Source organism: Hetaerina americana, unplaced genomic scaffold (assembly GCF_022747635.1).
Source record: "Hetaerina americana unplaced genomic scaffold, ioHetAmer1.1.p SCAF_19, whole genome shotgun sequence".
Taxonomy (NCBI): domain Eukaryota; kingdom Metazoa; phylum Arthropoda; class Insecta; order Odonata; family Calopterygidae; genus Hetaerina; species Hetaerina americana.
In genome coordinates this window covers 4,144,613-4,163,082 of record NW_027286752.1, presented here as the reverse complement: position 1 = coordinate 4,163,082, position 18,470 = coordinate 4,144,613, and the positions used below count along the sequence as shown (strand labels likewise).

The following is an 18,470-nucleotide window of genomic DNA, read 5'->3' as shown; positions in this document are numbered from 1 at the left end:
TTTAGAAATTAGGCACCTATATAATCCATGGCGATATGATGAAACTTGTGAAATGTGATCGCTAGCTTCACTAGCTCACGCTATTAAGACAGCATGAACATTCAACAACTCTTGTTGGCAAAAAAACTTTTTTTGGCCAAATCTTGCTCAAGTCAATCACCTCAATCTAATCTCTGTAAACCTGCCCCGTGATGACAAATTATTAATTAATTATTGTGTGCCTAAAACATTACACAATCAGGCTGACTCTCATTCCAGACATCATCAAAGTGAAATTTGTGACACCTTTATGTCCATTGAAATATTAATGACAAAAGAAAATTTATTAATGGATAACAATAATAAAATATCAGCATACTTTTTTTATTGGATTGCATTGGATTCACCCTCTATCACCTTGTCACACACTAGCCATACTGTTCTCCCTCATTTAAATAAATGGGATGAGTTATTACTTCTAAACCTCATGTAAATAACTGCATTAACACTCCTATAACCACTGCTTCCTCAGATTTCTTTCAACTGTACAAAAAAAATGTATGGAAATTACTAAATATGCATTGATTGGTTCAGAGCATCTTCTTCTTATCACAAACTGTACCTACAAGAAATCAAATAGAAGTAAGGCATGTGGAGTTGTAATTATCAAGGGCCAAATTTGCACCCATGAATCTTGCTCCCCACAGATCTTTCTCCTCCATTTCCCATTTGCACCCCTTACCAAACACATTTTTTTCATTTTTTACCACTCTTTGTGCAGCATGCCCACCCTCTCTGGTGGCAGATCAACTCTTTTTGAAGTAATAATAATACATTTTATTTGAATAAACCCCAAGCAAGTGCCTAACTGTGAGCACTGTAGGTGATTGCATTAGCCAATGACAGCTTACTCTACGTAGCACAACACCCACTCCTCTTTGAGCTTTGTGGTGGCCCAAAATTTCTGCACCCACATTTACAAAGTGTGATCGAAAGGAAAGGAATGATTTATCAGGAATGACAATAATTTCTTAACACAAAGCAAGTCCATCTTGATTAATCTGTAGTTGGACTATTAAACCCATTTTGGAGACTTTTGATGGTATCTATGCATCTAAATCCATTGTGAGTGTGGCTGATAGGTCATTAAGTTGCCAGGATACATTTCAATTTAGGCTATGCTAATGTATTAGGTGGTGAGTCCTCCCTCAAATACGTTCAAAACCAAGCCCTTGCTTGATTTCCCCCACCTCATCAGCAAACAGCTCTTTGCTTCCAAAAGATACCAATTGAACTTGTCAAGTTGCATTGAGCTATTCAAAACCTTATAAACTTTGCAGCAAAGTAATATCTTTATATTTTTTCTGGTCATGAGGTATACATATCTATTTTGACCAGCGGTCTGCAATAAAAAATATGGTATTTCTCTTTTATCCACAAAAATGGCCATTAAGAAGCTGGAAGCAGTTCTAGGAGGTATATTAGATCACTTCTGAAGAAGTGGTACAAAATTCCAAAACAAAGCTCTGTAATACGATTAATTGGAAAACTAAGGTGTTAAGTTCCTCAAGAAATAGGAAGGATTCCAGTTGAAGGAAATACAAAAAAACACGGAGAATAGGTCACAAATATGTACAGAGTGTTTTAAATTAGAATAGATAAAGCAGCAAGGATATTTAAAGAAATGTCTAAGGTGAAAGAGCTATTACAGGGCCGTAAATAAATATATCAAGAAAAGATTTAAACTTTGAAACATGGTTAGTATATATCTTTGGCTCTAATACTGTAATATGGCTATGGTAGTAATATTTTTGGGGAGGGGACTGATAGCTGAGGTCATTTGCACCATTGGGGATGGACAGGAAAGGGTGAAGGGTGGGGAGAAGCCCGGCATCGGCATTAGCCTATTCTTAACGAAAGCCATCAAGGGGTAAGCAGCTTAACATCCAATCCGATGGACGGTGTACTCACTCAAGTGCCCTCCTCAAAGCACCTTAAATAGGGATTGAAATACCACTGAAAAATATTCAACACCGCCGGGATTTGAACCCAGGCACTCTGGGTGGGAAGCCAGTACGATAGCCACCTCACCATCTCAATCCCCCAATATGTAATTGGTCATTGGGACAAGAGGATAAACATATATTGGAGGTTTTTGAGAGGTGAGTTTGGAAAAGAATGGCAAAATATAATTGGTAAGATAGAAAAGAGATGAATAAGTTCTGGTCATGGTGAGGGAAGATTAAAACTATTCAGAGAAATTCAAATAAGGCAAGAAAAATGGATGTAGAGCATGGGACATTGAAGATTGAGAAATAGAGGAGAATGATGTGTAAGCAAGGTAATGGGAGGAAATGATTAAGTATGTTAAAGGGAGTGAAAGAAGATATGTGTATGCAGCACTGAAAAAGTTAATTTCAATGCACCACTGATTGCAAAGTGTTGAATGTTGTTTGAGGTAGAATTTAGAGCAGAGGAATTGCTTAGGTCTTGTGTGCATAAAGAACCTACATTGACGAGTGAACTACATTTGATAATAATAAAAACATAGCAGTTCTACCCACTGTATGATTGATTAAATAAATAAAGACCTACGTTGAAAGAATATAAATATGACAGTAGAAATTCCATGTTGCATATTATGCTCGGTGCCTACCAATTTACTGTTTTAAACATCAATGAATTCAGATAATCATAATGCATTGCAATTTCACAGTTCAAAATACTCAGAGGAGTTTTCTTTGAGAGAAGGATTTTAACAAAGACTATCATTTAGATAATGCAAGTTACTTAATAATTTTCTATATCTACTTAGCATACATATTAATGCCATAGAAGTTTTTGGTAGTGCCATGTGAAGGATTAGCTGGCAATATTTGGTAATATAATAATATTTCATACTCATAGGAGTAAGTGATTTTAACGAAGACTATCATTTAGATAATGCAAGTTACTTAATAATTTTCTATATCTACTTAGCATACATATTAATGCCATAGAAGTTTTTGGTAGTGCCATGTGAAGGATTAGCTGGCAATATTTGGTAATATAATAATATTCCATACCTAGTATTTCAAGATTTCTAAATGTATTGAACTGGTAAAATTAAAGTCAAAGGATTCACTAACTCTCAATATTGTATTTTAAACTGTTTTATTAATCCAGGGTTAGGCTTCTCAATGAAGTTAAGGCTGATAACATGCCATTTGATAATCAGGAATAACATAACTTTGCAAGGTATTGGGAATTTATGGTTGGTGTGGCCACAAGTACATTCTTATTCTGGAAGCAATGGACTGGCTGTGAGAGTTACTGATGCATGTAATTTTTTTAAAAATGTAAGGAAGAGAGTTTAGAGAGAGAGAGAGATAATGCTCATGAAATACCAATACAGCCCAATTTTTAAATACAAATTCAGTTCCACTCTAATGTTGTCCAGTAGAAGGAAGAAAAAACAAAGCTGCCAATTATCAGTGAGTTTTTCTAACCCTGAGTGGTGTCTAATTTTTCTGAGGTAAAACTAAAATGAAACCAAAGAAATAAAAAGTATTTCAATAAAAATATCAAACAAAGAAAATATAAATCTCAGGAAAATCAGAAAACTGGTTATTGGTAGAATAGTAGGTGGAAAGCTGGAGAAATCAAAATGAAAAGAAGGAACACATTATCCAAAGCATCTGTTAGCTCAGAGTCTCCAACCCCTCCTGAGGTTTCAAAAAATATATCTTAACTGTCAGACATGGTAGGAAACCATTGTATTAAACTATTAATTGCCTAAGCTTACTACTAACAATTTCCAGTGGTGATCAATTGACAGTTAATATTTCATTCATATTTTGTATTTCATTTTGTTTCTTTTGTTCTGTTTGAAGAATTAAACAGGTCTACAAAACAAATAAGCATATTATGTTTTTTTTTATTTTATTTTTTATTTATTCAGTATTAGTCCGAAAACAGTGCATTTTGGCCTTTACATCGAACTGTTAACAACGATAACAATGGTCACATTTACAAACACCCAAGCCCTAGATGGAGGGAAACTCACCCAGGCGGGAATCGAACCCGCGACCCCTGGAATGGCAGACGAGGACGTTACCCCGCCGCCACCGGGGTCGGCAATGCTACTACGGCAATGCTACTGTGCATGGCAACTCTCTGAACAAATTATGGCTAAGGAAGTTTAAAACATAAAAATCAATGCTCCTGGCCCTTACATGAATCCACAGCCTGCAGCCACCTCAAACATAGAATTCTAGAGTTCTGGAGACCCAAATACACCTTTTGTGCATTTATTGTCCTGAAATCTGATTTAGGGTTTCCATCTAATTCATGATACCAGACAGGCCAATACATAATCCTAAGTTTCTTTTAACTTGAGCCCAGCATAGGACATTCGATCTTGGCCAGATCAAGTTTACCTAACCATATCCTAATCAGTCCCCATATTTGAAAATAATATGAAATAAATTACTATTACTATTGATAATTTACCAGTTAGGGTAAATTTTGGATGGGCTCAAGCTATCAATGGTATAGTGACAATGCCCTTTCTCTTTAGAAATCACAACCTGGCATCCAACATTACATTGAGCACCTCTTCAATTCTGCATGTTTCCTTCCTCCTTTCAATCTATCCAACATCCCTATTCGATTGCTGCTCTTTCCTCATTTTCCTAACATTCTCCCCTCTTAAACAGTTTTCAATATCTCATTGTCAATTAAAATGATGCGCATCCATCTTCCATGCCTCATTGGATTTCTCCCAAAAATCATGATTTGTTTGTATGAATTCCCTATCCATCTATCCCCTCCCCTGCCCCACCGTGCCTAGCACCTCCTTGTTTGTTTTTCTTTCTGTCCACATCACTTTCTCCATCCTTCCCCAAATCCACATTTTAAATGCCTCCAATCTACGTCTATCCTCCTGCTTCAATGACCATGTCTCTGTGCCATACATAAAGACACTCCATATCAAAGTCTTGACGAGCTGTTTCGTAACATCCTTACTCAAAGGAGGTCCTTGGTATCAACTCCTTCCTCCTTGTGAAAGCCTCTTTGCCTAGCACAATTTTTCTCCTTACGTCCCTACTAGTTTGACCATGTTGGTTCAAACATTTCCAAGGTATGTAAACTGTTCTAACTGCTCTGGTTTTTGCCCTCCTGCATGGATAGTCAAGTTTCTGACCTAACAAAGAATCAAGACATTTCTTCTGAAATTTTTGAGGTCGGAAAATTTTCAGACCACCCTCCTATGTTAATGTTTACCTTAGTCTTTCTCTCTCTGGAAAACCACATAACCTTTGTTTTATTAATATTGATTCTCATACCATATCTATCGTACTGAATTTCCAATTCACTCAGCAATGCTTGCAAACATGTGATTGCAATTTGGCTGACTGAAAAACTAAAGCTTGGTCATCAGCAAACCTAACTGATTTTATGAATTCCCCTCCAACTTTCATTCCTACCTCTAGTTCTTCCCATGCCTCTTTAATCATTTCCTCCACATATAAGTTGAACAGCACCAATGCTGAACAATGAACAAACCTGTCTTACACCACTTCTCAACACTGCCCATCCAGACTCCAGCCTACTCTTATTTTTTGCAATACATTCATCAGTGCCACCCAATCAAGTCCATAAAATACTTTCTTGAAATTTAAGAAACAGATAAATAGTATGTCCTGATTGTATTCTCTGCACCTCTGAATAAATTATAATCATACCAGTCATGCCTTCAATACCCATCTGTCATGGGGCACACACTTGTCCCTAAAGTCTCAAAGGTGAGCCTATGATGTGGCCATTCTATTCTTCCTCCATTTTCATGTTCTATAATTGCCTATTTGGATGATTACAAGCTACTAAATTCAGCATGAACTTGTCAGATTTGCACAACAGATTTCTCATGACAAGATTTTGTTTTACAGTGATTTTTCTAAATCTATCATGAAGGTAACCACTGCATTATCCAGCTTATTATTAACAAACTCTTATTCAAGGACCTATCAAGAACTGAATTGAAAGGAGGTGAACATAGCGGTTGAATATGCTTACAATAGATGGCTGAAATATTTGAAGGTCACAAGACAGAGCATAAGTGAGAGTCATGATAGAGAAAGAGAGAGACTCAGTTGCGTGTTTGGTTCGCACAAAGGGCACGAATGAAATATGCAAGAGTAAATCCACACAATCCACATAATATAATATAAATACTGTTACGTTTAAATTACAGATATCATAACCTACTGCTCTCTATTGAAGCTAATAAAATTTCAAATATACAGCATATAGTCAAGTTCACTTGGGTACCATGAAGTGCAGCCAATTGATAATGAGGCATGAACTAAAGCATAGATTTAGCTTAGACTGTTCATAAGGAATGATTTTAATGCCCTGCTACCTGAAATAAGACTCCATGAAATCAACATTAACAATTCACATTTGCATTTACTGTAGAAGAAGTGATAGGTACTTAAAAATGTACCCATAAGGTATAATTAGCAGTCCCTTTCAACAATTAACACTAATTTCTTAGCCTTCTAAATACTGCATAGTTGGCGTAAATCTGTGAAATTTCACCATTGTGGAAATCAGTTAATTAATTCTATCATAAAATCTTAGTTTTCAAGACCATGGATTTAATATCGACATTCTGTATTACCTGCATGGGTTAAATGGAAGAAGGGACCATTTGGTCTCAATTTCGCCCAAATAAAGACCACTATCTATCTATCTATCTATCTATCAGACCATAATCTGCACATACCAATGACCTCTACCTTGAAATACAAGGCTTTGTAATAGATTTCCCAGAGCATTTTTTGCAGACTCAATAGCTCTGCTCTCACCCTTATAGACTTACACATTGGTGGTGACTGTTTGAGTCTCTGTTGGTGGTGCATCTGGTGGTGGTGGTGGATGGAGTACGGTGCTGGCCTCAGCTGGGATGAATTGTGCATCTGGTTCACGCTGTTCCTCATCACGGGAGAGTAGCGCTCGCCTGGGCTGCCACTGCAGTTTGGGCTGGTTGCCATGGTGAGGGGGGGAGGTGGGGGTGGTGCCAGGGTGTGGTGTGGGTGGTGGTGATGGGTGTGGTGAGGGGAGGGGGAGTGGTGCGGGGAGTAAACACCTTGATGGGGGAGGAACCAACTCCCATCTGGAATGCAAGCGCCAACGATATTTATAATTAGTACCATTTCATTGTGATGACTTAAATTCTAAATCACCCACTGTATTTATTTTTATGGCATATATATTTTATCCGCTTAGTGACCATTTGCAGATACAGATAACTCTCCTAATGGGACACTATAAGTTAAATGCCATTAATTTTGATGATATGCAGCTCAAATAATTTTCAAAGAAATCAAAGTGATATGTTAAGTGTTCCTCATATTCACACATTTTGGAGGCTCTTATACTGCTTAATTCCAACATTATACTGCAGTTTCAATCTCCCTTCAGTTTGCTGAAGAGAACCATGTTGTGAATGAAATATGCAACTTCGTTTAATACCTATCATCTTGCTTTTTACTTTGTTTTTCTTATAATTTGTGGACTTAGCTATATCCTTGAGGTGACATCAGCAACTTTCAGCATAGTTAATTTACTTGAGTATTTTCTTCTTGTGTGATTGCTACTTCTAGAACTAGTCCGTGGCATCCGGAACTACATCTGCGCAAATAACATTGGTGCATCTGGTGTGGTTGTTAACGTGGTAAGTGGGTTCCAGGCACAGGATTGATTTTTCCCTAAACTATTTAGTTGGCGGTGACCTCGGTAAGTTGTTCTCTTGGGAAGGCAATGGATTCACAGAAAGATAACAACTTGCAGATGGAGTGAATGTATTCCCTGTGGTTTTCCCTGGTGAATAATTTGTCCACTATCAACTGCAATATTTGTGAGTACGTCACATGTGTGTTTTGAGTTGCTTATGGATGGCTGACACAAATGAGTTGCTCCCCAGCACAGGATTCATTTCCCCACAATTCACGACACAGGAAGGGCCCATCCCCTTTTTTATTTCATATTTTTGTATTTATTTCTTAATGACAATGAATTATTTATGGCCTATAAGAAGTTAATCAGTTTTACTTTACAGTTAAGCTAAAAGGCTCATTCGTCTAGCGAACATTTTGAGAATCAATTCCAATACATGCTGTAGTCTTTCTTGTCTGCTTGTAACCTTACCTCAATTATTACATTGCACCATGTCATCTATGAACCAGACAACTACCTAAAACATCTCACACACATGATGAAGCCATAGAAAATGGGAGAAAAAGGCTAATCCTGGTTTGAAAAAAGGCAATTAATCTACTATATGCAAAATTGATTTTTTAATAAGTGATATTACAATTTGAATGGTGTTCTCTACTTTAATTCTCTGTTCTAATTTCTCTAGGAGTTCTTAAAATGCATTAATCAAAATTCATGTGTGTGAGGCAATGATGATTCACTTTATCAAAGAAGAAAAATTAAATGGTCACTCATTAATGGCAGTTCATCTAACATGTTTTTGTGAATCAAACCTTGTCATGAAGTGAGACACACATTCAACTGTCTTTATCATTCCTTAATCATTTTTCATGTCATGAGGGTTATTATTACACCTAATATAATAAGCCACTTTATATATAATTATAATATACCAATAAGTATCTGCAGGAACTGAGAAGAGGCTAGTGGCAGACAATTGAAATTGAAAGATAAATATATATTTGGATTACTGTTAAGTTCAGAGCTATTATGACCTAATTTACCGTGGCATATTAAATAAGGCTGTTCCATGCATCTTTAATATAATTATTTGTTAGTTTTTCTTCAACATTCCCCAGTCATAATCAATCATTCTAATGAAATCTTCCAAAATAATTCATGAAATTAAAATTATCATAAGTTAGTTCAATATTTGTAGTTCTTATTGCATTCCTTATTTGGCCATGTCTAGTCAACCATTGGCCATGCCTAGTCTTGGCCATTCATAGTCAACTGACCCACAAAATATATTTACACATTTTTGGATAAAAACTTTGTTGCATGGCCATGCAATTATGGCTCATACTAGCAGAATAATTGACATCATAATTAATCTTACTGTGGCTTCTTATTAGGTGATAATTAAGAGTTAATGCTTTACTGAAATAATTGTGTTTTTAATTATGTGGTCTAATAATTTTCACCAAAATACGTCAGTAAAAAGGAATATTCATGTCATTAAAAGTATTCATGAGCTACAGACATTTTGGATACCAAAAAAATTACTTCATATTTGATAATGTCTGCAGATTTTCTTATTTGGCAGGATTCAATTTGCTGTTAAACCTGAAGCTTACACTGTGTAAAAGCTTGTGTCTGTTGAGTCATTGCTGATGGCTGGGCAGCTTGGGATGCAGGTGAATAATTCGTGGCTGGTAAGAGGTCTGGTCTCTGTGGAATATGGTGAGGGTGGAAGAAACTGCTTCCAGATGAACTGTTCATCAGACCTCCACCACTAGCACCTCCCCCATTGCCATCTGGCCTATCTTTGGCATCCAGAAATGCCTTAGCGAAAGGGTTGTACTTGATTTTCAAGGATGTAACCTGAAAAATAGGAGCCATGATGGATTATTTGATAGGCAGTTTGTTAGTGACAAAAAATGGTAGACAATAAATAAGTAATTTTCATAAACTATCTGTCAGGTCTGTCAAACTCAACAATTGATATGCTTTAACTAAACTGTGATTTAGCATGAACTAAATCTTCCGGGAAAACTGTAGGCAGCACTGCAAAAGGAATTTAGACCAATTATTACTCTGAATTAATGAATTCCTTATGCTCTACAGCTTAGCACAGAGCATTATCCACTATTACCTGTGAAACTAACCTACAGGTTGATAACTGTGGTTTTTGGTTGGTTTGCATATTGTTATCAAAGACCTCATAAAATGCATGTGCAGGAATGCTGGTCATCAATTAGACTATATTTCATTATGCTTGCTACTTAGCAGAGTTCCAAAATCATATTGGCTTACAAGTATGATGAAAATTACATTAAAAAGTGTAGTACTGTAAAACAATGATTATGTTTTAATGCTATGCCACTGTAAGCTCCGAAGGATCATTTATTCCTGGGTCATTTGGTGTTCTCATCTTTCTGCATATGTGAATCTGTCTGAGCCTCTTTTATATTTTGATATTCTATGTACAATTGCATAGGCTTCGTCTATCTAATACCTACCATTACTGGTAGGATACCAATAATAATATGTCAAATTATTTCCTTCTTTCTTCTGACTTTTTTTTGACACCACCACAATATCAACCGAAAGTTGTTTAACACAAATTTTGCAAGAAATAACAATGTCGTGGGCCTTATTTGCATCCATCTCAGCTATGGCTTGATGAAATACACCAGTCAAACCTTATTCTTAGGCCCTCTCTCTGAAAATCACAGGACTATATTGCTCATTGCAAACATCTTCCCAGCTCCTTTGGGTGTATGATTGAGTATTTCACCACTGATTTAATCTAATGCTTAGATTTAATCTTAGCTGAATTCTGGGTCAAGATCTAACTGAATGTAACAATCCTGGTCTTACTGCCTGTCCTCTGTTTTTGGAAGATGATATTTGTTCAAAATTATCCTCAGTTTTGTTATATAAATCTCAGCATTTCTTCCACATTACTCATCACATACATTGGCTTCCTTAGGCAACAGTTTTGCTGAAATTTCAGCCAGCAGTCACTTGTTCAAGAAAGCCAACACAAATGTTAAAAACCTGGAACATATGCTGAGATCAACATTACATCAGTCAATGCTAAGCAACAGAGCTGATAAAATTGCAAATAATGTTGTAAAATTCAGTCATAGATGGTGGGCAAGCTGTTCACCATTTAATTCCATTTAAAATCGAGTATTTATTGTACATGCATGTAGTACTTATAGGGCAGTAAATATGTTGAAATACTGAGCTTATAATTTATCACTTAAGTATATCTAACCTCTTCATTTTGGTAGGCTGTTACAGCAATGAACTGCGTCTCAGGAAATGGATATGTAAGGATTCGTCGCTGTGGCTCTGTTCCCACTCTTACTACATGGACTCGAGGCTCATATTTATGAAGAGAATTTAACATGATCTGCAAAAGATCAGGAGCAAACATGAATTATGCACAATTGTATTTTATGCCAACACTATGACATTATTAAAAAAGCACCAGTGTAGAAAATATGCCAGAGCATGAATTAATAATGGAAGTTAATTTTAATAGTATAATGCACCTGAGGGATATCTACAATAAAGAACAAGAACTCTTGTGAAAAAATCAAACACAATTACATTGCTTTTATGAATACTTAAATATATTTGTTCATTATACAAAATATCCTGAGAAATTTGCCTGTGATTTGGGCTTGAGATAGATGTATATCAACAGTTACTTTGCATGCTACTCAACTGATGAGTTTCTTTAAGACTTCAAGCATGTAGCTCTTTATTATTCCACTTATTTCCTCTTGTTGGGTTGTTTTTGTGCTCTCTTTTTCACAATAGCCATAAATGAGAGGCTGATAATTTTTTCACTACAAAGCAGTATAAACGTTATCTTGAACATGACTTCAGTAAAATTTAATTACAATGCATATTATTCAGTGAAGTAATAAATACAATTGACTAACTAAATATAAACCATTTAGATGAAAAAGTCTCACCCACATGTTCTCTGACCTGTCCATTTCCATTTGATTTGTTGGTGAGTTTGACCTTGGCAAATGAAACAGGTTCTTTCATCCAGTGAGCTCCAAAGTTGGGAGACTCTGGGTGAATGTATATTGGATTGGGAGGGGCTACTTCTGCCTTCCCTCCAGCCACCCATTCCCCATTGACATATTTCCACCTAGAATCAACGTTTTTTTTTAAATTTTCATTAGAGCAATTATGCAGTAATTGATAGGCATTAATGCAATGGATTTCATTAAATGCTTAATTGTAAGAAGAGGTCTCAGCAATCTTACAATCATTAACATTTGTAATAATGAGCTGTTATGGGTATATGGTTCCATGAATATTGAAGCAAATAAATAGTTATCTTAACCAGCAGAACATTTACCATTTTATTTAGTAGATTTATTCAACAACTGTCAATAATGAAGTACTTATGTCAATCTAATGTGGTGAGTATTACGCCCATGTAATTGTTATTATTCTTTTCTGGGGCCCATTACCCTGTGCTCATGTTGTGTTTAAAATCCAAATGAGGATACTAAGACTAATGTGCAATGCACCCCTTAGAGCTCCATGTCACCCTCTCTTCAAAAAACTTTGTATTGTCCCTCTTCCCTGTTTTTACATGCCGAGTGCTATTGTATATGCTAAAAGCCATATTTCATTATATGCCACTAATAATAGCATTCACTACCATTATACTAGGACCTGTAGTCATCTACATGTGAACTTCATAAGAACATGCAAGTCCAGTTTTTCCCCACAGAACATGGGACTCGCATTGTATAATAACCTTCCTCAGGTTATCAAGAGTATTGAAAAAATGTCCACTTTTAAATTTAAAGGGAGGGATTTTTTCGTGTTACATTTATTCAACTCCATTGATGAATTTCTGAGCATGACACTGTGTTTTGTATGTATATTATTTTATGTTATGATCATTGATGTGCCGTATATCTTGGAACATGTATGTACCCAGATGCTCAGGCAAATAAAAACTATTATAATTAATCTATGACTCAATTCTAAATTACATTACATTTCAATCATGGAGTTCACATTCCAATAATTTTTACAGAATCTAAGATTGAAGTTCATATTCATTATTTGTAAAAACAGATTTTGAAAGGTAAAACAAAACAGGTGTACAATTGTTTATGTTTCCTCTCTTTTATGGGGCACAGCAGAAAATATATTCTGTTCATGAAGTAGAATCTTGGTAAAACACTTAATGCATACATTTGCACACAATTTTCTCTCATAAACCGACTATTAGTATCTTTAAAACAAAAATTGCTACTAGTGTCAGTTTCAATATGACACTGACAAGGGATCCCTCTGAATAATAGTTTTAAAAATATATATATATATATATATATAACAACTGCTTACAGTAATGATATTTCTCCCCTCCCCCAAACAAAAGCTAGCCAGCCAAATCACTGCTGAATAAGGTTGGATGGTATAAAATAGATGTCACCCATCTAGGAAGTGTTTTATATAAAAGTAAGTGAAGTGGTTGGGATATACAGAAGAATGCAAAGATTAATAAGCGTGTACAATATGGTGTATTGATGACATGGAAATAAAGTGAAGTCAGTGCAATAAGTTCAGTAATTTGCATCTTAATTGTTTTTAAGTAGCTATTTCTGTATTTCCTATAGAAGTAGATGTTTTAATTTTATGTTGAAGTTCTCCAATGATTGTTTTTACCAAGTTGCTTGTTATTTAAGCATGGCTATGCAAACTAATATAAATGAAATAATTGGTATAATCGATTTTTTGCATGATTTACTTGTAATTTTTTTGCAGTAGCACTCCAATGCAATTCGTACAACTCCATTTTAAAGCACGTTTAGTTTACAGCAAATGCCTATATACATTAGCCAAGACAATCAATTGTTAAGGTTTGTTATAAAGTTAAATGTAGTTGAAATTATTGACAGATTCCTTATAATTTTGAAATTACCAGAAGAATGATTTACAATTGGTTGTATATATCCTATGGAGGGAATCATTATCACCATTACATAACTTCACCTCATGCAATATCGCATTCCAGTATGTGACAACATTTCATTCAGATGAAGGTTAATGGTGCTATTGGCACCATAGGAGTCCCAGAACCCAAAGTTTAAAGCAATCAGGGTAAGTATTGTATGTTCTTGTGCACATAATTATTACACATAATAAATTGAACTTGGCCTAGATGTTATTAATAATTTTGCCACACAATCTCTGGCCTCCCTAGTTCAAAGAACTGCTTTAAATGATATTTCAATTGCCATGGCTTAGCCATCAGAGCCATGAACAAAGAAAGAGGATGCGGATACATATCAATTAAGGTTTAGAAATTTTTGAGTAGTTCAACTCCTGTCAATTTAATAAGCTTTCAGCATCAGATATGGAAGGTCAGAAGGTGGAGGAGAGTGATACTGGGACTGGCCGACTTCAATCACAAGGCACGCAGTGGTCACATACTTTTACTCTTTGTCAATTCTTCACTAAGCACTATAAGAAGGAGATGCGTGGACGATTTGGTTTGTCCAGTGGAAGTGTGCTCCTTAGGAAATCTCTTATAATCCAAATCATACTTGATATGGAAGTTGATGATGAGGGTAAATTGTTCATCACTTCACCCGTTCCAGTCAATGAATCCTCTTATTTCTTGATTTATCATCAAACAATTTATTCTTCAAATTATTTAAATTCCAGACTTAAGAAAACAAGACTGTAGTTTGCTGATTTTTTTCACTCATGCTGCATTTTAAATTTGAGATGGCTTTGATGAACTTGGTAAAAATTTCTCTACCTTCCATTTACTTTGTTGAAGTAAAAGTATTCTCTCACTCTGCTATTAAATGATAATTAACTTGAATACTTTTAACCTTGTGATTTGTACTCTTTGGAAGCAAGAACCCCCCTCTACTTTATGGAATCGTTCAGCCTCCTCTCAGTCACACCCTTTTTTTAAGAAAATATTAGCCAAAACCTGAAAGAAAAATGTATACTGGAACTTTCAAACAATCTCAAAACAAGCACACCCAGTGCCAAAAAAGCCAATATGGCAAGGCCACAGTAGTCTATTGGGTTGATATTTGGCCTAGGCCTCAATCTAGGCGATGTCAAGCACCCAAAGCCAATCAAAATTGTAATTTTCTGTATAAAAATTTCTGAAAAATTTCCAGTGGTGCCAAGAAAGGGTACTGTCTCCTTGTCTCTCTCTCTCAAATGAATGAATGAATTTCACCCCAGTGTAGGGCCAATCAAGGATCAAACAGCTGACACATCAAAAAACCAATGTTTGTCTTAATGTGAGTGGTCAGTGAATATGGAAGGGAATATGCATGCTCAAGTCTAATTATAAATGGGAGCAGACAGTGAAGGAAGTGGTTAAGAACCAGGTAAGAGGAACAGCTGCTTACAACCGAGTGGAGGAGGAAGATTGTGGAGGTATAGACATGACATGGTCCATGGAACTTCTGAAATAAGCATTGGAACTTGTGCTATTACAAATATGATTAAAATACCATTTACATTCATTGAAAATTGACCATTCAGATACCTATATGAGAGAAAAAAGAATGGTCAGAGAAAGGAAGGAGTGGGTCAAGAAAGTCATGGGTGAACATAAATGGAAATACTCTCAAGAAAGGGAATATTAGATCTCTGGGAATGAAGAGTATGGTTAAAACTCTATTAGTGTCATAAAATAAGTATGTAAGGACACTTATCTACCAGTGAAAGCTTGCAAACTAATAGAGAAACACACGCAACGTTACCGAGAAAAATCACTACTTCACTCAGATTATGGAATGCTGTGAAAAATTAGGCTCAAGATAAAACTCTCATGTATAAATGGAAGAAAATCCAGATGATAGTGTAAGTTTCCAAAAACTAAAGAATGAGTGTTATTTTCCAAGCCTCAAATTGGCATGGAGCAAAGAGTATGTATGCATTTAAAATACCTTTACTTTTCAACTAATTTGATCAATTTTTTACCATCGGTTTCAAATAAAATCAACAATCATATAGGTATTGGTAACCCAAATTCAGAAGAATGACATAAAATCTTCCCAATTCATCAAGAAAGTATACCGTGAATAAAACTCACCTATGACTGTCTATTTGTACAAATTCAAGTAGGACTGTGTACATTGCAGTAGGATCCAACCCAGACACACTAACTTTCACTACTGGAAACATGCGCCTGCAACAAGAATTGGAGAAGGTATTTTTAATCATTGTGATATTCTCAGAAAAAATAAATGCTTTTCTAATTCACAAAAGACATCAAATCACGCAAGGATAATTGTGTGTACATATTTTTTTTAATTTGCTCAATTGTCTTTCGTCAGGCCATATTACACATATGTACAAGTATGTATTAGGAATTAATTACAGCCCCATTTATCAAATCCAAGTCCTTTAAAAATATTCATAAACTTAATATAAGGTATGTTTAACCACTAAGGTTTCCTGTAACATCTGGACATGTTGACTACTGGAACAAATCGATTTTATGGTTAAATTTTAATATGAAAATGTGAAATGATGTGATTTGTTAATTGACAAGTAGCTTTAACAAAAGATGCCTCATGAGATATATTTATAGCATTAAGAAAAGAGCCTCAACGCAAGGAATCCATGAGTGGAGCATGCCTAATCTGTGCATGGTTTGTATATAGACACCAAATAGGCAAATAGAGTCATTAAATTAATCACTAAATCATACAACATTGTTAAAGGAAATTAGTTTGCATTAAATATTACAAGATTTATTCAAACAAACCTTGCCCAGATGAAATAACATCTAAAATGATTTTGATTTTTAACACTACCCGTCTTCACAAAATGTACATTCTTACAGTCTCCTCGGGCCTTTTAGTACATTGTAAAACCTTCCAGTTTGCTTTAACTGATTTTGTATTATTTATGCATGCATCATAAAAGTAATCTTAAATGATAAAAATTTGCATATGCTATTTGCATGTATTTTTTTTGGATTATGGTCCTAGTCAACCGGTGTTGACTATATCAACCCTCCAACAAAAATTTCATGAGATGAAGATAACATTTTGTACAAGACAAATGGCTGGGACATGAATGCTCAGTGAAGAAAACCTCATCTGATGGCGAAAAAAAAAGAATACTACATTCCAAACGATATTGGGAAACAATGGAAAGATATTCAAAATGGAAATAACTCTCTGGCCGAGCAAAATAAAAATATGAAACATCGCGCATTTTTTACTGGATCATTTTTTTGTCAGGTTATGAAGAGAGTGGTATGGTGATGGGAATTACAATTGAATTTATTTTCGTCTGGTAGTCACAATATTTGGAATATCTACTGGGTGGTGCTTCAAAGCTCCAATAAAATAGTGTAGCCTATATACGTATAGTTAATTATTACCGCGCATTCACCCGTTGTCACCAATGAAAACGGGAGTCGGGGCAAAAAATTTTCTCTGGGGATTCAATTCTTTAAATATTATGTTAAGCTCTGATTAAAAGATATAATAGAAACACTTCAAAATCTACCAGGTGAATGAATCCGTCATGAAAATATCATAATTTCCAAAGCAGCGAAAGTAAATTTCTTTACATAAGTTAATAGCCAAATTATAGAAATGGAAAACTTAAATATAAATTATAGAAATATGTAATACATTATAAATAGGATTCATAATATATCTCCATATAACACAAGAAAGATAATAATGTTACACCTTTAATATATCATTTTGCAATGAATTCAATTAGCATTAACTATAATTGAAGCCAGTGATGACTTTTAAGAGTTTACAGTGCGCCATAAGGCAAGAGGACAAATTCAACCTTTACTGAAGAAACCGCTTGCAATGGAGTCGAGTCGGGGCTCGTTGACCCGGAGCTGTGTGAAATGCGACTTCCGTAATTTGAAATAGCTCTCGGAGTAGGCAGGGAACATCTTCAAGCCAAATCGCCATCGCTCAAATACACAGACATTCCATCTTCTCCTGTTTGGTTCAGGATTATCGTAACTCGTTCTCCGCGGATGCATAGCGAGGAAAGGATTATGCACCGTGCCTTAGCCCGAAAGCAGGCGCACCGTAGAGGGTGAATTGAGTATACAATAATTAGGAATTAATATCGAAACTTGGGAGACAAGTGGGAATTTCATATCGATATCATAGAAGTGAAGAATTATTCTCGTCTGTAGCACGCGATTCACAACCACACGCATCTTGCGACACAGCTCCAATGATTCGTAATGTGTTCCGAGTTGAGAAATTTGAAGAGTTGTGCTAGTATCTTCATTTTAAAAAAATGCACTGTGTAAATAATTTTACAACGCGAAAGGAAGACCTATGATCGGGCGTTGGATTTGGTGCGTTATATTGATACGGCGTGCCAGAAAGGGCCCCTCGAGATTCCTGTGGTGCTCATATATCCACAGAAATTTCAAAAAGGCAAAAAAAAGTATTTCGTTCGTCTTATGAATTGTTGAATTAACTTCTTGAGTTATGCCGCGGAAATAATTTGCATAATAAATGAGGAGTGGTTAAAATTCACCCTGGTGAACTAACTAACTCTTTCATTCTTATAATTTTTCCCTGCAGCCACTCGATAAGAAAAAGATTGCTGACCACAATTGCTGGGACAGAATGGATATGCGCGGATTTTGGGGAAGGTTAAAGAGAATGAGTCAAAGCACGAGAGGAAGGAAGGAGGGACAGAGAAGACGGGAGCTGGGAAATGGAAGACAGTTTCGTTTCAAGGCAAACGTAGCTAGGGTG

At 35.6% G+C, this 18,470-nt stretch overlaps 1 protein-coding gene across 1 annotated transcript in view; it reads right to left on the bottom strand.

The window, feature by feature from the left end:
* byn (T-domain transcriptional activator brachyenteron) overlaps positions 1-18,470 on the bottom strand; it is a 103,663-nt gene that overhangs the window by 2,526 nt on the left and 82,667 nt on the right. The window contains exons 2-6 of the mRNA XM_071584432.1: positions 15,803-15,898; positions 11,692-11,860; positions 10,967-11,104; positions 9,318-9,564; positions 6,845-7,138 (exon numbers count right to left, since the gene is read on the bottom strand). Of these exons, the coding sequence (XP_071440533.1) occupies positions 6,845-7,138; positions 9,318-9,564; positions 10,967-11,104; positions 11,692-11,860; positions 15,803-15,898 (944 nt within the window). The remainder of the gene's footprint in view (positions 1-6,844; positions 7,139-9,317; positions 9,565-10,966; positions 11,105-11,691; positions 11,861-15,802; positions 15,899-18,470) is intronic.